Source organism: Phymastichus coffea, unplaced genomic scaffold, assembly GCF_024137745.1.
Source record: "Phymastichus coffea isolate CEN01 unplaced genomic scaffold, Cenicafe_Pcof_1.1 PCOF00067, whole genome shotgun sequence".
In the NCBI taxonomy this organism is placed as follows: domain Eukaryota; kingdom Metazoa; phylum Arthropoda; class Insecta; order Hymenoptera; family Eulophidae; genus Phymastichus; species Phymastichus coffea.
The window spans coordinates 1,107,068-1,121,249 of NW_026706878.1; the positions used below are offsets into that span (position 1 = coordinate 1,107,068).

Below are 14,182 nucleotides of genomic sequence, written 5' to 3' on the forward strand. Positions count from 1 at the left end.
ATAACAAATAAATTAAAATCATTTCCCATTCTCTTATAAACTAGACTTCTTTATACTATAATAAAAGGTCACAACAATACATGGTGCCTCCTGTGAGGTAGAAATTCTGCCTCTAATCAAATTCGTCGAAGGTGACGTCGCGCGAATGCAAGTGTGAGTGTGTGCGAGAGAAAGCGCGCGAGAATTCACGCGCGATATCAGTGTTTCGCGCCATTTCGCCTTCTCTCTCTGACATCCGCCCATACCACGCGCGCCAACGACAGCCGCAACAGCGCCGACAGACGCTCTGCGGCCAACGCGCACAACAGCGCCGACAGGCTCCGCCCAACGCGCGCGAACGACAGCTACAACAGCGCCGACAGACTCTCTGCGGCACACGCGGGCAACAGCGCTAAAGGATTGCAGTGCACGCGTGTAGCAGCGCTCGCTGACAGCCCATCACTGGACAACGAGTGTAGTAACATCGACGAGCTTCGCCATTGCTTCCGACCAGGGGGGACTTGCACCCAGCCGTCTACCCCATTCAGGCGAATAAAAGATAAGTCACCTTTTCTTTCTCGGTTTATTAAACGCACGTTCACGCAAATTACTGTCTGTGTGCGTCGACGAGCGTTTACGTTCAAAATAACAAATCTCACTTGCAACTTGTGCGTTGTTCAGCAGTAAATTAAATTCATTTCTCAATTAAAATTACTGCAATTCACTAAATCAAAATGGATACTGAACAGCGCATAATGCAATTGGAGCAAAGTTTCAACGAGTTGGAACGCTCTATTAACACACTTGACGCGATCCTTAAGCAAGGTTCGCCGGACGTAACCGTCCTGGAAATGCGAGCGTCGGATCTTGCATATATTTTCGCCGAGTACTCGAAAAACCACGAAGAGTTGAAGCGACTCGACCCCGATCATCCGAACACTGCCAAGTTCATCGATCTCGACATCAAATATTACACGGTCGCGGCGGAAGTTAACAAATTGAATAAAAACGCCGCACCCAATCCGCTCGCGAATTCCACGGCGCTAAACTCGTCGTTCTCGTTTGCCGAGAAAACTACCGTAGCCAAAATCGCGGCGATTCAAGTTCCCAATTTTGACGGCAGTTCCAAAAATTGGGTTTCGTGGAAATCACGTTTCAAAGCACTGATCCACGAACGTCCTGGGATGGCGCCTAGCGTTAAATTATCTCAATTACAATCGTCAGTCTCAGGCTTAGCTCAAAAGGTCATCAGTCGGTACGAGGCTACCGACGAGAATTATCCCTTAGCGTGGACAGATTTATGCAACGCTTATGACCAGCGACGAGTGATCGCCAACGATCACCTCGATGCTCTCTTGAATTTGTCCCCTCACGCGAAATCTACTGCTGAAACAACCGCCGAATTAATGTACACGGTTCGCCAGCACGTTAGTATGTTGGAAGCAATGGAGATCAACATAGGTGAACAACTCGTAGCTCGTATTCTCGAGAGATGTCTGCCCGCGGGAATCTTGTCACGATGGGTCGATCGACAATCGAGCAATAAGCTGTCCGAGTTCTCGAAATTGTGCGAGTTCGTTCAGGATTCCGTATTCAAGCAGCGCGAGATGGACGAGCTGCCTTCTAGGAAAAATGCCGCAAAGAGAGCAGCAAATAGCAACGCAGCTTATCCATCGAAGGTAACCAAGACTGCCGCTCGTTCTCTCCTTACTTCGTCTTCCTCATCCATCGACTCGTGTCTTCAGTGTGGTCAACCCCACAGGCTTTACGCTTGCGATGCATTTAAGGCCGCTGAGCTAAAGGCTAAGTGGAAGCTTGTCAACACCCATAAGTTGTGTCGTAATTGCTTATATGTTCATCCTGTTCCTTGCACTAGTAAAAATAGATGTAAGGAAAAGGGGTGCAACAAAGCTCATCATACGCTCCTTCATCCTCACAAGAATTCGAAGGACTCCACAGAAGTCAACTCACAATCGTCTAAGGAAACGGACTCTCCGAAATCCTTATGACCAGGCATCTGCCAATCTTACTTTTCCAGCGGGTATTCGCCCGATTCTCAGCTCATGACTACTGCAGTTGTGAGTTTTCAAGACAATCGAGGAAACCGTCTCATGGCCCGAGCATTGTTAGATTCTTGTTTTAACGCAAACTTAATGACTCAAACTTTTCTCAATCACTTAAAGCTTCCAACAAAACAATGTTTCGTGAATATCGGAGCAGTTGACGATGCGAGCACTGTTTCGGAAAAATACACACAAGCCACTTTTTATTCCACATACAATAACACTAAATTCCAATTAAACTTTTTGATTGTTCCAAAAATCGCGAGCAAGGTGCCTAATGAGACGTTTCCTCGAGATGGGTTTAAAATCCCAAAAAACATTAAGCTAGCTAATCCTCAGTTTCATCAGCCAAGGTCCGTTGATATCTTATTAGCTTCGGGTCCGACTATGCCTTCTCTCGCGGTAGGTCAAATCAAATTGAAATCGGAAAATTCTCAAATCATTCTTCAGAAAACATTTTTCGGTTGGATAGCAGCCGGAGGATTGATAACACCGTCTAAGGTCGTTTCTTGTAACGTGGTGAGGTTAGATCAGTTACTCGAAAGATTCATGGCTATGGAAGACCTCGACTATCAGCCAGTCAAGGCTGACGAGGATATAGCGTGTGAAAGGTATTACGTTGAGACGACTACTCGTGATAGTTCAGGGCGTTATACAGTTAGGCTACCATTTAGAGCCGAGAAATTTGAATTAGGTTCTTCTAAACAAAGAGCCTTAAAGCGACTCAAAGCATTAGAACGCAAGTTTGAAACTAATCCAGATTTCCGAGCTCAATATGAGAAAGAAATTAATAGTTATTTGGAATTAGGTCACATGACGTTGTGTGATGACGATTCCGATGACGGCTATTTTATGCCTCATCATGCTGTAATCAAAGAATCCAGTGACACGACGAAATGCAGGGTTGTGTTCGACGCATCTGCGGACTCTGAGAATGGCACTTCACTCAACAAGATCTTGTTGACTGGGCCTACCATGCAGGCGACCATTCCTCAACAAAGCTTGCGTTTCCGTGATCATCCTTTCGTTATAACTACGGACATAGAGAAAATGTATCGGCAGATATGGATTCATCCAGATGATAGGAAATGCCAAAAAATCTTGTGGTACCACGCAGGTAAAATTCGAACATTCATCATCAATATCGTAACTTTCTGAGTAAGATGTGCTCCATTCCTAGCAATTCGAACGCTACATCAGTTGGCATCCGACGAAGAGGTCGATTTCCCAAGAGCAGCTAAGCTGCTTCGTAAAGACTTCTACGTCGACGATTTCATCTCAGGCGCGGATTCTTTGGAAGAAATTCAAGCAATCCGCGACGAGATGATATAACTCTTGGGTCGCGGAGGATTCGTCATTCGTAAATGGGCATCTAACCATCCCTCAGCTTTAGATAACATCGAAAAAAGAATATTCGATTTAGATTGCGGAATCCAAGGAAACCCTGTAAAAAAGACCCTTGGATGCGTTTGGGATACAGTAAGGTATGTCCTTTCTTTCGTCGTTAACGCCGAAAATCCACAATCGGTTTCTACCAAAAGGAAACTCGTGTCACAAATAGCGAGAATTTTCGATTCTTGAGGTTTGCTAGGCCCCTTGATACTCTATACAAAGATTCTAATCCAGGACTGCTGGAAGGCAAAGATTACGTGGGACGAAAACGTCTTCCTCAAAACATCCATACAAGATGGATTCAATTAGCCAACCAGCTTTCCGATTTGGAATTACTAGAGATCCCAAGATATTTGCGATGCGATAATCCAGTCTCGGTCGAAATCCACGGATTTTGTGATGCCTCTCTAAATGGATATGGCGCTTGCCTTTTCATCCGCTCCTCCGATTCATTCGGAAATATCACTATCCGATTAATAATAATAAGCGATAATTGTATATTGTATAAAATCAACAAATAACTAATTCTGTAAAATTTACATGTGTTAAAAACTTAATATTAATGGTTATTTACTTGTAAATTAAGAAAAATCATTTCTCAAAATTCGCGAATGTCTCTCGAATTTTCGATGAAATCTCTCCTGCAATAATAAGTGGGAAAATCTGTGTATAAATAGGCCCACCTTTGCACAGGCTAGATTCATTCACTTCTAGCCTTCCAAGGTGAGCGCATGAGTCTGAATAAACTTGGATTAATACCTAAGTTCTTTCTCTCATTGTGATTAACTAAGCAAGACTAACCTTTCCTTATAATTTGAGCTCGACTTATAGAACATCTCGCGCTATAAGAAACTTGGGCCGAATTATATCCTATCAAAGAAAGACTTTAGCTCTGCTTATGGGACAATTCGCACCATAAGAAACTAGGGCATTGTCTGACTTTCCTCGATATATTGCAATTACTTATGTATATTTGATTTACTTATTTATTATATTTGATTCATTATCTATTCTCTTGACAATTAGAGTAAAATCATCGGAAACAAATTCTTACTCATTAGCTAGTTTACGAGAGTTCGAATTATTTTATTTATAAGTGATACAAATATCACAGTCTGTTTCGTCGAAAACTGTGCATAAAATATGAAAATTTCGCTATAAAATGGTGCTGAGGGGTAACTTTCGGGGGTAGCTTCCACCCTCTAAATAGTTTATTCGGCAGAACAAAAGTATACATGTATTTGACTTTTTTGAGAGTCATAGAACATGAAATAACCAGCATAATCTGCGATTAACTACTGCTTATATTGTATTAATAACATTAAGGTGTAGTTCACCCTCGAAATAATAGATAATAGGAAAATCCCGAAACATGTCAATTTTGTTTTATCATTTTCTACTAGAATATCATTTTTTAAATTTTTTTAACATAATTTTTTGATTTTGTAAGGTAAAAATACACTTAAAAATACAGTTTTTCCTCTATACAACGTAGGAGTTGCAACCCCCGGGGGCCAAATTGATGTGTGTCTGTTACTTTTTTTATAAGTATCTTGTGTTTTTTTGTTTCATAAAAAAATATTTATTACAACCGATATACAAGATATTGCTATAGAACTGCTTTTGGGGCTGTTTTTTGAGGGTGGGTTTCATCCCTTAGATAGCTTTTTCCGCCGATAAAAAAAATATAAGTCTTTTATTTTTTTACGAACTATAACATATCTCAATTGCAGAAAAATCGGAGGCGGAGGGTTGGGGTGGTTCCCTTGTAAGTTGTTTATCTGTTTTGTATGCTGTAGAGACTAATTGTCGATAGCAGAGAGAGAGAGAGAGAGAGAGAGAGAGAGAGAAATGAAACTTAGCCGTGTGCACGTTGGAAAGAAAGGCTATAGTATAAGTCATCTAGCGTCAGCTCATTTAAAGGGACTTAACTATATTCGCTCGGAGCTAGAGTTCTTGCAGCATATAAAAAGAACTTAGCCGCATTCATTTTAAAGAGACTTAACTATATTCGCTCGGAGCTAGAGTTCTTGTAGCATATAAAAAGAACTTAACCGCATCCATAAAGACTCTTGATTGGACATAGATGTGTGAACGAATTTTGATTATCGCGCTGTTACTAATATAAATAGATAATTATTAATTATCAATACTAATACTGTTAACATATATGAAAGAATGGAAAGGGGTAAATGTATAAAATGCGTGTCAAAATCGATGCTTCATCATATTTAGTCAAGCACTTATCGGTTCGAGCGATCATGGCACGTTGTAATCCTTTAAAAAGGTATTGAAAAAATTTCAATCAACGAACTAATATATGATTTAACCCATTAACGACCAAAATGCTCAATTTTTTTGTCGATTTTTAACGCGTTTTTTTCGGTAGTCATAGGCCTAAGAAATTTTTGCAAACACGTATTTGGATGGAAAATTTAACGCTCTTACAACATTTTTTTTCAAAATTGCGATTGATTGCGTTACAAAAAAGTTAGCGATTTTTTTTAGCAATGTTACCGCTAAAAAATCATCAAACAAATATGATCAGAGGTGATCACGACTATCAAAGTATTTCCAGGAATTTTGGTGGAATTTTTGAATCACTTCTTCCAACAAAATGGTGGCAAAATAAAAAAAAAATCCATAAAAAACATTTCTCATTTTTTATCTCGGAAACCATTAAGTTTAGATAAAAAGTTCATTGAACAAAAAAGTCTTGGAATTAAACGAAAAATACGCCTGAATTTTTTCAGAATTTTCCGAGGCGATTTTTGAATTTTCGGAGAATACGGAAAATCCATTTTTCCAAAATCATCTCCAAAAATTCTGCAAAAATTCATGCGTGTTCCTTGATAAATTCTAAGACTTTTTGTTCCATAAACTTTTTCTCCAAACTCAATAGTTTTCGAGATAAAAAACGTTCTACTCTTAGCATGACTCAGAGATAACGACGAGGACGTAGTAGAATTTTGTCTCCTTTGGGGTGCTTGATTTGAGTGAGTCCCCTTGCCTCTCACTACAATACGAATTTTTCAGTGTTTTTTTTGAAACATTCAACACAAATCGATAAATCACATTTTTCACAGATAATTCTCGTTCTTACGGGACAATAAGAACAAAGTTTGAGTTTTGTTTGTTTGGACATATTGTGTTTCTCTTTTTTGCATTGTCTCTGCGTCATGTATTTTTAGCTATTAAAAGTGCAAAATCTTTTGTTCCAACCCTTTTTTTCTCATCATTGACAGCATTCAATAGTACAGTAGCATTTACAATCGAAGCTTGAATTAGTCTTAAAAAAACTACCCACGTCCACTTTTTTAAACGAATACTCGGAAGTAAATTGTTACAATGTCCGTCGTGGACATCATTGCCACCCATAAAACTGTTATAGACGCTAATAGCCCTCGGAAAAGGTATTTCAACTTTTTTTCCTTCTTGCTTACTGTATCTCTTTGAAAAGGATAATGGAGTTACACCTGCAGCAGTAGAAATAATCGAAACGGGTTTTGAATCCAGCACAGTGATGTAATTTATACCACTGTTCTTATCGTGCTTCACGGCATACTCACCTCTTTGAGCTTTTTTATTTAGAACATTTTTATCTTTGACTTTATCTTCTCTAATAGTACCTGTACATTTTAGCCCAAGCTTCTTCAAATGTATAGCGAGATCTAAGCTTGTGAAATAATTATTAATATAAAGATGGAACATAGATATTTTGCCCGGAGGTATAACACGAAAAAACTTTTCTAGTAAACTCATGACAACGCGAGAACCTAATGCACACTTACTAAATTTACTTCCCGTTGTAGAATTTTTTCCGCAGTATAAGTCAAGACCTAATACAAAAGCATCGGAAGTACAAAGACCCCAGAATTTGAGACTAAATCGTATTGGTTTTCCTCGAATGAATTGTTTTAGAACCGTCCTCGCATAAGACTTAGCCATCATTTTATCGATGGAAAGAGCAGTTCTCCACACACCGAACTTCATAATATTAATTTCAAATAGGTTTAATAGTGAACGGACACGCCAAGCATAGTCAGTTGGATTTTTATCTTTCGTTTGTGAATATTTTAATTTTGATTTGATCTCTTCAAACTTATTACGTGACATAGCAGAAGAAACAACGTTACAAGATAAAAAGGGATCACGTGACCAGTAATCCCTCTGAGATTCCCTTTTGTTGAATGAAGTCAAAATGATTATTCCCACAAATGTATTTAAGTCTTTTAACTTTAAATCAAAATTAGTTTCTTTGCAAGCATCTATAATATATTGCTTCATTTCAGTTGAGAAAAATGTTTCAAACAGTTCTACTGGCTCCATTTCTTGTATTTTATTTTTTACCGAGTCTTTCAATAAAATTTTGTCTTTCAAATTATCATTATACTTTTTTTCTCCTTCCATCCACTGGAGTTCATGCGTTCTTTCTAATTTAGTTTGAGTTTCAGAATATGTTTTACAAGCTTCTGTGTACGTTATATTTGAAATTTCATCATCCGAATCGGTATCGAAATCTGATCCATCAGAACCAGAATTGTCAGGATTTGGAAGGGTAACTATATCATCGTAAGTGTTCTTTGAAGTATCAATATTGTACATTTCATGGGAGCGAGTGAAACGTCTTTAACGTTTTTGCGACATGTTATATAAAATAATAAAAATACCTAATGAAAATAATTACTACAGTTTTCAATGCTTCTTGTTAAACCTCGACTTTAGAAAGCGAAAATAATCTTTTCGATTCGATTTACTGTATGGTCTCAAAATAACAAGAGACTAGTAAGTCATAAAAATGAGCTCACATACAATTTTCTGAATTACTTTTTTGATATGTGTATATTAGTATACGCTATACAAACTACACTTGTATACACATAAAAATGCAAAACATTATTATATTATTGTTGAATGGCTGTTCTTTATTCTGTATCAAAAATATTAAAGCTGCTAGGATTATAACCTAACTCACTTTTTATCTCGAAAACTATTGAGTTTAGAGGAAAAGTTTATAGAACAACAAGTCTTAGAATTCATCAAGAAACATGCCTGAATTTTTTCAGAATTTTTGGAGATGATTTTCGAAAAATGGATTTTCCGTATTCTCCGAAAATTCAAAAATCGCCTCGGAAAATTCTGAAAAAATTCAGGCGTATTTCTCGTTTAATTCTAAGTCTTTTTTGTTCAATGAACTTTTTATCTAAACTTAATGGTTTCCGAGATAAAAAATGAGAAATGTTTTTTATGGATTTTTTTTTATTTTGCCACCATTTTATTGGAAGAAGTGATTCAAAAATTCCACCAAAATTCCTGGAGATACTTTGATAGTTGTGATCACCTCTGATCATATTTGTTTGATGATTTTTTAGCGGTAACATTGCTAAAAAAAATCGCTAACTTTTTTGTAACGCAATCAATCGCAATTTTGAAAAAAAATGTTGTAAGAGCGTTAAATTTTCCATCCAAATATGTGTTTGCAAACATTTCTTAGGCCTATGACTACCGAAAAAAACGCGTTGAAAATCGACAAAAAAATTGAGCATTTTGGTCGTTAATGGGTTAAACTATATTTCTGTATAATACTTTTTTTCATTGTTGATTTGGCATGGAAATCATCGTTGATATACAAGCCTTTAAGTACGACGATCAACCAGTTTTTAAAGAACTTGCAATGATAAATCTCAATGACGATATTGAACCCGCCCATTGAAATTTCAAGCCACCAAGTCTTTGGGAAGAACTTCCCAGTCATTCAAAACGTGAAAGTTCATGGCTTACAAATAACTTCCATGGGCTTGATTGGAATACAGGAAACTTACCATACGATTGCCATCCGCTTATTGTACAAGACCTATGTCGCTTAGCAGCTGACACTGACAAAGTTCTTATTTATGTAAAGGGACGTCAGAAAGTGGAGTGACTCACTAGATTTATTGATCATATCTTCGATCTCGAAAATCTGGGTTGCCCTTCCTTACATCAGCCAGGATTTTGCGAACCTATAGTTTGGAATTATCATCCTCCAGGCTGGACAGACAACTGCTCGCTTCAAAATGTCATGGCTCTTAAAAATTGGTTGAAAAACCGTTATAGTCGACAATTAAGTCAGACTTGCGACCTCCCTGACAGTGATTCTACAACGTCAGAGTCGAATAATGATGATGATGATAATGATGATGATTATGATTATGATGTGATCAGCAAACTAAAAATGTAAGATTTAGAGGATGAGAAATATGAAGTAGAGGTAGGGGATTGGTACAACACCTTCAATTAAAATGATCGGTTTAACCCTATATATGCAATAGCATCAAAGTATGTATTCATTCGCTCATCTACGCTCACAGTAGATACTTCATATAGCTTGAATATTCTTTTTAATAAAAAATTGTATGTCAATTGTTACTCATAGAATTTTTTCATTTTTTATATTTGAAATTTTACATGTCGCAGGTATCAATCTTCATTATGGAAGCTGTTAACGCTGTAGCTCGTACCCTATTCTACTTGCCAACGAAAAAATTAAAAGAATTGAATCCTTCAATCCTTTACACAGTCACTAGCATGAAAAAGTTCAAACAAAATTCGGAACAAGAGTCGTCATCGAACTAGAGGTTAAATTTAACGTTTTCCTTCTCAATAAACTAAGCGAACATTTCATTGTGAACCCAGAATCGTACAATACTCTGCTCAGTCAACTTGAAAAAAGAATTGTTAAGCTTAACTATTTTGGCAGCAGCTTATTAGAATTTATATAAGTTACAATAATTCAATAAGTATAAAAGAACTTAAAGAAATTAACCATTTTCAATTTATTATTTATCATCCATTCATTTCCTTTTTTTATTCATTTTAACAATGAGCATTGATGTGTTTGGACGCAAGATCAGAGGAGCTGACGAACTAAATTTGAAAACTTCACATGAGATTCTTTTAACAGAGATTGGAAATATTAAAGATTCTATTTTAAAATTGAAAGCTAAATTAAAAGAAACTTATACATTGATATACATTGACTGATCTTCATCGAGAAGAACTTGATATGAAAATCATAGAAGTTTAATCTGACATTCATAAGTTGAATGAGTTATTTACTCTCTCTACGACACAGTTGCCGTTACAAAAGGAGCATGATTCATTTGCTGCAGCTCATTTGCCGTCTGCAACAGCATCAGATACATTATGAATTCATTAAGTAGCAACATTCGAAGTCGGGCTATAGCCTGCTTGCATGAATATCTTAGTAAACCGTAGAATATAGATAATTCTACGATTTAAACAACGATGAATTATGTACGGTCACTCATTGACGAAGATACGGACCTGATACATTTGTCTAACATTTTCAACCTATCAACGTATGATCTCATAATAATTGATTTTCTATAGCCTTATTGAAAGGTATCTGGTACATGACAAAGGATAAGAAAACGAACAATTTATCTGAATATTCAATGGGCCTTTGTCATAAATTTACTCAGGAAGATATTCCTAGTTCTAGAACTGATAGGTTAGCTACAAAAGTTAAACGTTTTTATACAAGTGGTTGCTGAATGTGTTCGCATCACTATTGACAATTATCTCCGAAATGAATCGGTTATTGATGTACATTTTATATTCACAGTTTTATATCTATATCGTAAATATACCGATTCCAATCCAAAATTAAAAGTTAAACTATTTAAAGTGAAATATATTCCTGTTTACTCGGCTTACACATATCGAAGATGGTTCTACATAAAAGTGCTACAACCTCTGAAAACCAAGATTGAAAATGATCAAACACAGAATCCAGATTACTCTCTTGGCTGTGTAACTAACGTAATTGTCAGCTATTATAAATAAGACAACGCAAGGATCAGATTATTCATCAAGCAGCATTCGAATAAAATGGACCGCTATCCGTCAGTCAAGTATTCGCGTCTTCCCCAAGAAGACCCAGATGAAAACAAAAAACAATCTACATGGAAACAAGTCACTTCCAAATTTTCAACCAACACTAGTCAATTCCCAGAACAAAAAGGCTACCAACAGTTCGACAATGAAAAGAATAAATACAAATAATCAGGTTACAAAACTTGTATAAGTATTATAATATAATAGCCATGTATACTTTTTATCAAATAAATGTTTTTTTAATTTTAAACGTATTCAAAATTTTGATGATTTTTTTGTTGATTTTCCAATGATAATAAATCTTATCCCCCACGGGGCATGCGCACGAGTAGTAGTAGTAGTAGAAGTACGCTGGTAAATCCAGAACTTTCCATGAGATATACCGACTGGGCATCATTCCTGTACGCCGCCGTCGATAATATACCCCAACCCATTAATCATATATCTTTTTTTTTCATCAGTCTGACTCATCATCGATCGATCATTGGGCCGGGGGCCGGGGGCCTGCGGGGGGGGGGCATCATCCATCCATCCACGTCGATAACTACCGACCGACCAGACGTATCGGCACACATACACACACAACAGTCGGCAACCATGCGAACCGTCGATAAAAAATCGGCCGGTAAAACATCCCATTAGTCGATAAGGCAGGATTGATAATGTTACCGACTGCTGATAAGGAAGGAATAAACGTTCGTATGGTAAAAGTGGCTTAGAACCCTTATAGCCTATACTACTGGCAATATTAAACAACGTCAGAGGTGGAAAGTTAAATATTTTAGAAAAGTTTAAAAACATACAAAAAAGATTGTTTATTAAAGGAAGTGGAAGAAATTAAAAAAAAAAGATGAGTTATAGGTCAAAAAAATTTGTTAACCCTTTGTTGCACAGTGGTAACGTGGGTTACCACAAACTTTACTTCACATTTTCGCTATTTAATCAATTGCTAACGTATTTACATCCGGTTTTTTTTTGTTCATATACTAATTTATTAGTAAGAGAACATAGGAAAATGGTTTATTTGGCAAAATTGTTTATTATAATTGTTATATAAATAAACAAACATGAAAAAATGCAATTTTTTTCTGAGAAATTCATTATTGAAAAACATCATCAGTGTATTAACTTGAAAATCTATACTCGGGGGTTTTCGAGGTCGCTGATTACGAATATGAAGTCGAAATCCCAAAATTTTCAATTCAAAATGGCGTATTCAAGACGGCGGTTCCAAAATTTTGAAAAAAAGAGATATATCAGCTTAAAAATCTCTACTCGGGGGTTTTGGGATCACTGATTACAAAAATAAAGTCGGAATTCCAAAGTTTTCAATTCAAAATGGCGTATTTAAGATGACGGCAGAAATTAAAAAAAAATAAATGTATCAACTTGAAAATCTCTACTTGGGGGTTTTTAAGATTGCCGATCACAAATCTAACATCAAAATTGTCAAATTTTCAATTCAAAATCGCGGATCTAAGATGGTAGTATCAAAATTTTAAAAACAGCTGATAAATCATTACTTGTTGTTGAATCCAATTTGAAATCACTTTACAAAAATCGAGATAAAAATTATATGTAGTTTAGGTTTACATCTAAATCGTTGAAATCGCAGATGAGGTGATATATTTCGAGGTAATTTTTTGTTTTTATCACAACTCTTTTTTATTATGAATAGGAAATAAAAATAATAACTTTTTTTTACAATCCTGAAATATTTTCAAAAATTCTGACTTTTCATTGCAAATGCTATTGATCAAAACTAATACTAATTTTATATTTTTACATGACTTCGTGAGCTTATATTTTTTTATAAAAGTTACTTTTTGCACATTGAAAGTATTCAAAGTTACAAAAAGTTATAAATATGGGGAGAAAAAAAAATGTTGTTACAACCGAAATTCCTAGCGATTCTGAATCAGTTGATGGGCTTTAAGATTCTGACAACAAAGAAGACGTTGTGAACTCAAGATCACTTTTAGACGAAAATGTTTCTACTGTAAATAATAACGATGACGAAGAAGAATCAATGGACGCAGAAGACATTGATGATTCAAATCAATCTGATATTTGGGAGTCTGTTAGTCGGCCAAGATCGGATTTTATGTTTTCTAAAAGCTTTGGTCCAAACATTCCAGATACAGCGAAATCACCATTAGACATATTCTCTTGTTTATTTTCTTCTGATCTATTGGATCATATTCTGCATCAAACTAATCTGTACATTTCTCAAAAAAAGGGTAAGCAAGATCCCATCACAAAAGAAGAATTAAAAATATTTTTAGGCATTAACATTCTGATGGGTATAAAAAAATTGCCATCTTACCGAGATTATTGGAGTGAAAACCCTCAGCTACGTGATTCTTACATACCATCTCTCATGACTGTTAATCGTTTTAGTTTTTTTCTGTCTCATATGCATGTCAACGACAACTCTAAAGAACCAAAAAAAGGTGATCCAAATTACGATAAACTGTATAAGGTAAGACCACTTTTAGACGAGCTTTCTCGAACCGTCAAAGAAAGTTTCAATCCTGGTAAGCACCAAACTGTAGATGAGTCTATATGATAAAATTCAAGGGAAGAAGTACTGTTGAAGCGCTGCCGCGGGAGCTGAGGATGTAATTCCGTCGGGAATGAGACGACACAGATACAATATTCTTTTTTGAAGGCTTTATTGGCTACACTCGCAGTAACAGAACAGGCGAAGGAAGAACAAAGTCGCGTTGAAAAGAAAGTTCTGACGGTGGAGAGCGCAGGTCAATGCTGGCCGAAAAACTCCAAGTAAACAGAGCTTAGCAACGGCGGTGACGTTATTCAGGGGAAGGGGCTTCAGTCTTGCCCCCACT

General features: G+C 36.4%; 2 protein-coding genes across 2 annotated transcripts; both read left to right on the top strand.

The window, feature by feature from the left end:
- The first annotated feature begins 713 nt into the window (after positions 1 to 713).
- LOC131667534 (uncharacterized) lies at positions 714 to 1,988 on the top strand. The gene has a single exon (XM_058941003.1). The coding sequence runs from the start codon at positions 714 to 716 to the stop codon at positions 1,986 to 1,988; it is 1,275 nt and encodes a 424-aa protein (XP_058796986.1).
- A 441-nt stretch (positions 1,989 to 2,429) lies between these two features.
- On the top strand, positions 2,430 to 3,374 carry LOC131667535 (uncharacterized). The gene is made up of 2 exons (XM_058941004.1): positions 2,430 to 3,159; positions 3,223 to 3,374. The coding sequence occupies exons 1-2, from the start codon at positions 2,430 to 2,432 to the stop codon at positions 3,372 to 3,374; spliced, it is 882 nt and encodes a 293-aa protein (XP_058796987.1).
- The last annotated feature ends 10,808 nt before the right edge of the window (positions 3,375 to 14,182 follow it).

Coding starts and splice junctions, on each gene's coding strand:
- LOC131667534 (XM_058941003.1), top strand. CDS start 714: ATGGATACTGAACAGCGCATAATGCAATTGGAGCAAAGTTTCAACGAG.
- LOC131667535 (XM_058941004.1), top strand. CDS start 2,430: ATGCCTTCTCTCGCGGTAGGTCAAATCAAATTGAAATCGGAAAATTCT. Junction 3,160..3,222: donor AATCTTGTGGTACCACGCAG/GTAAAATTCGAA, acceptor CTCCATTCCTAG/CAATTCGAACGCTACATCAG.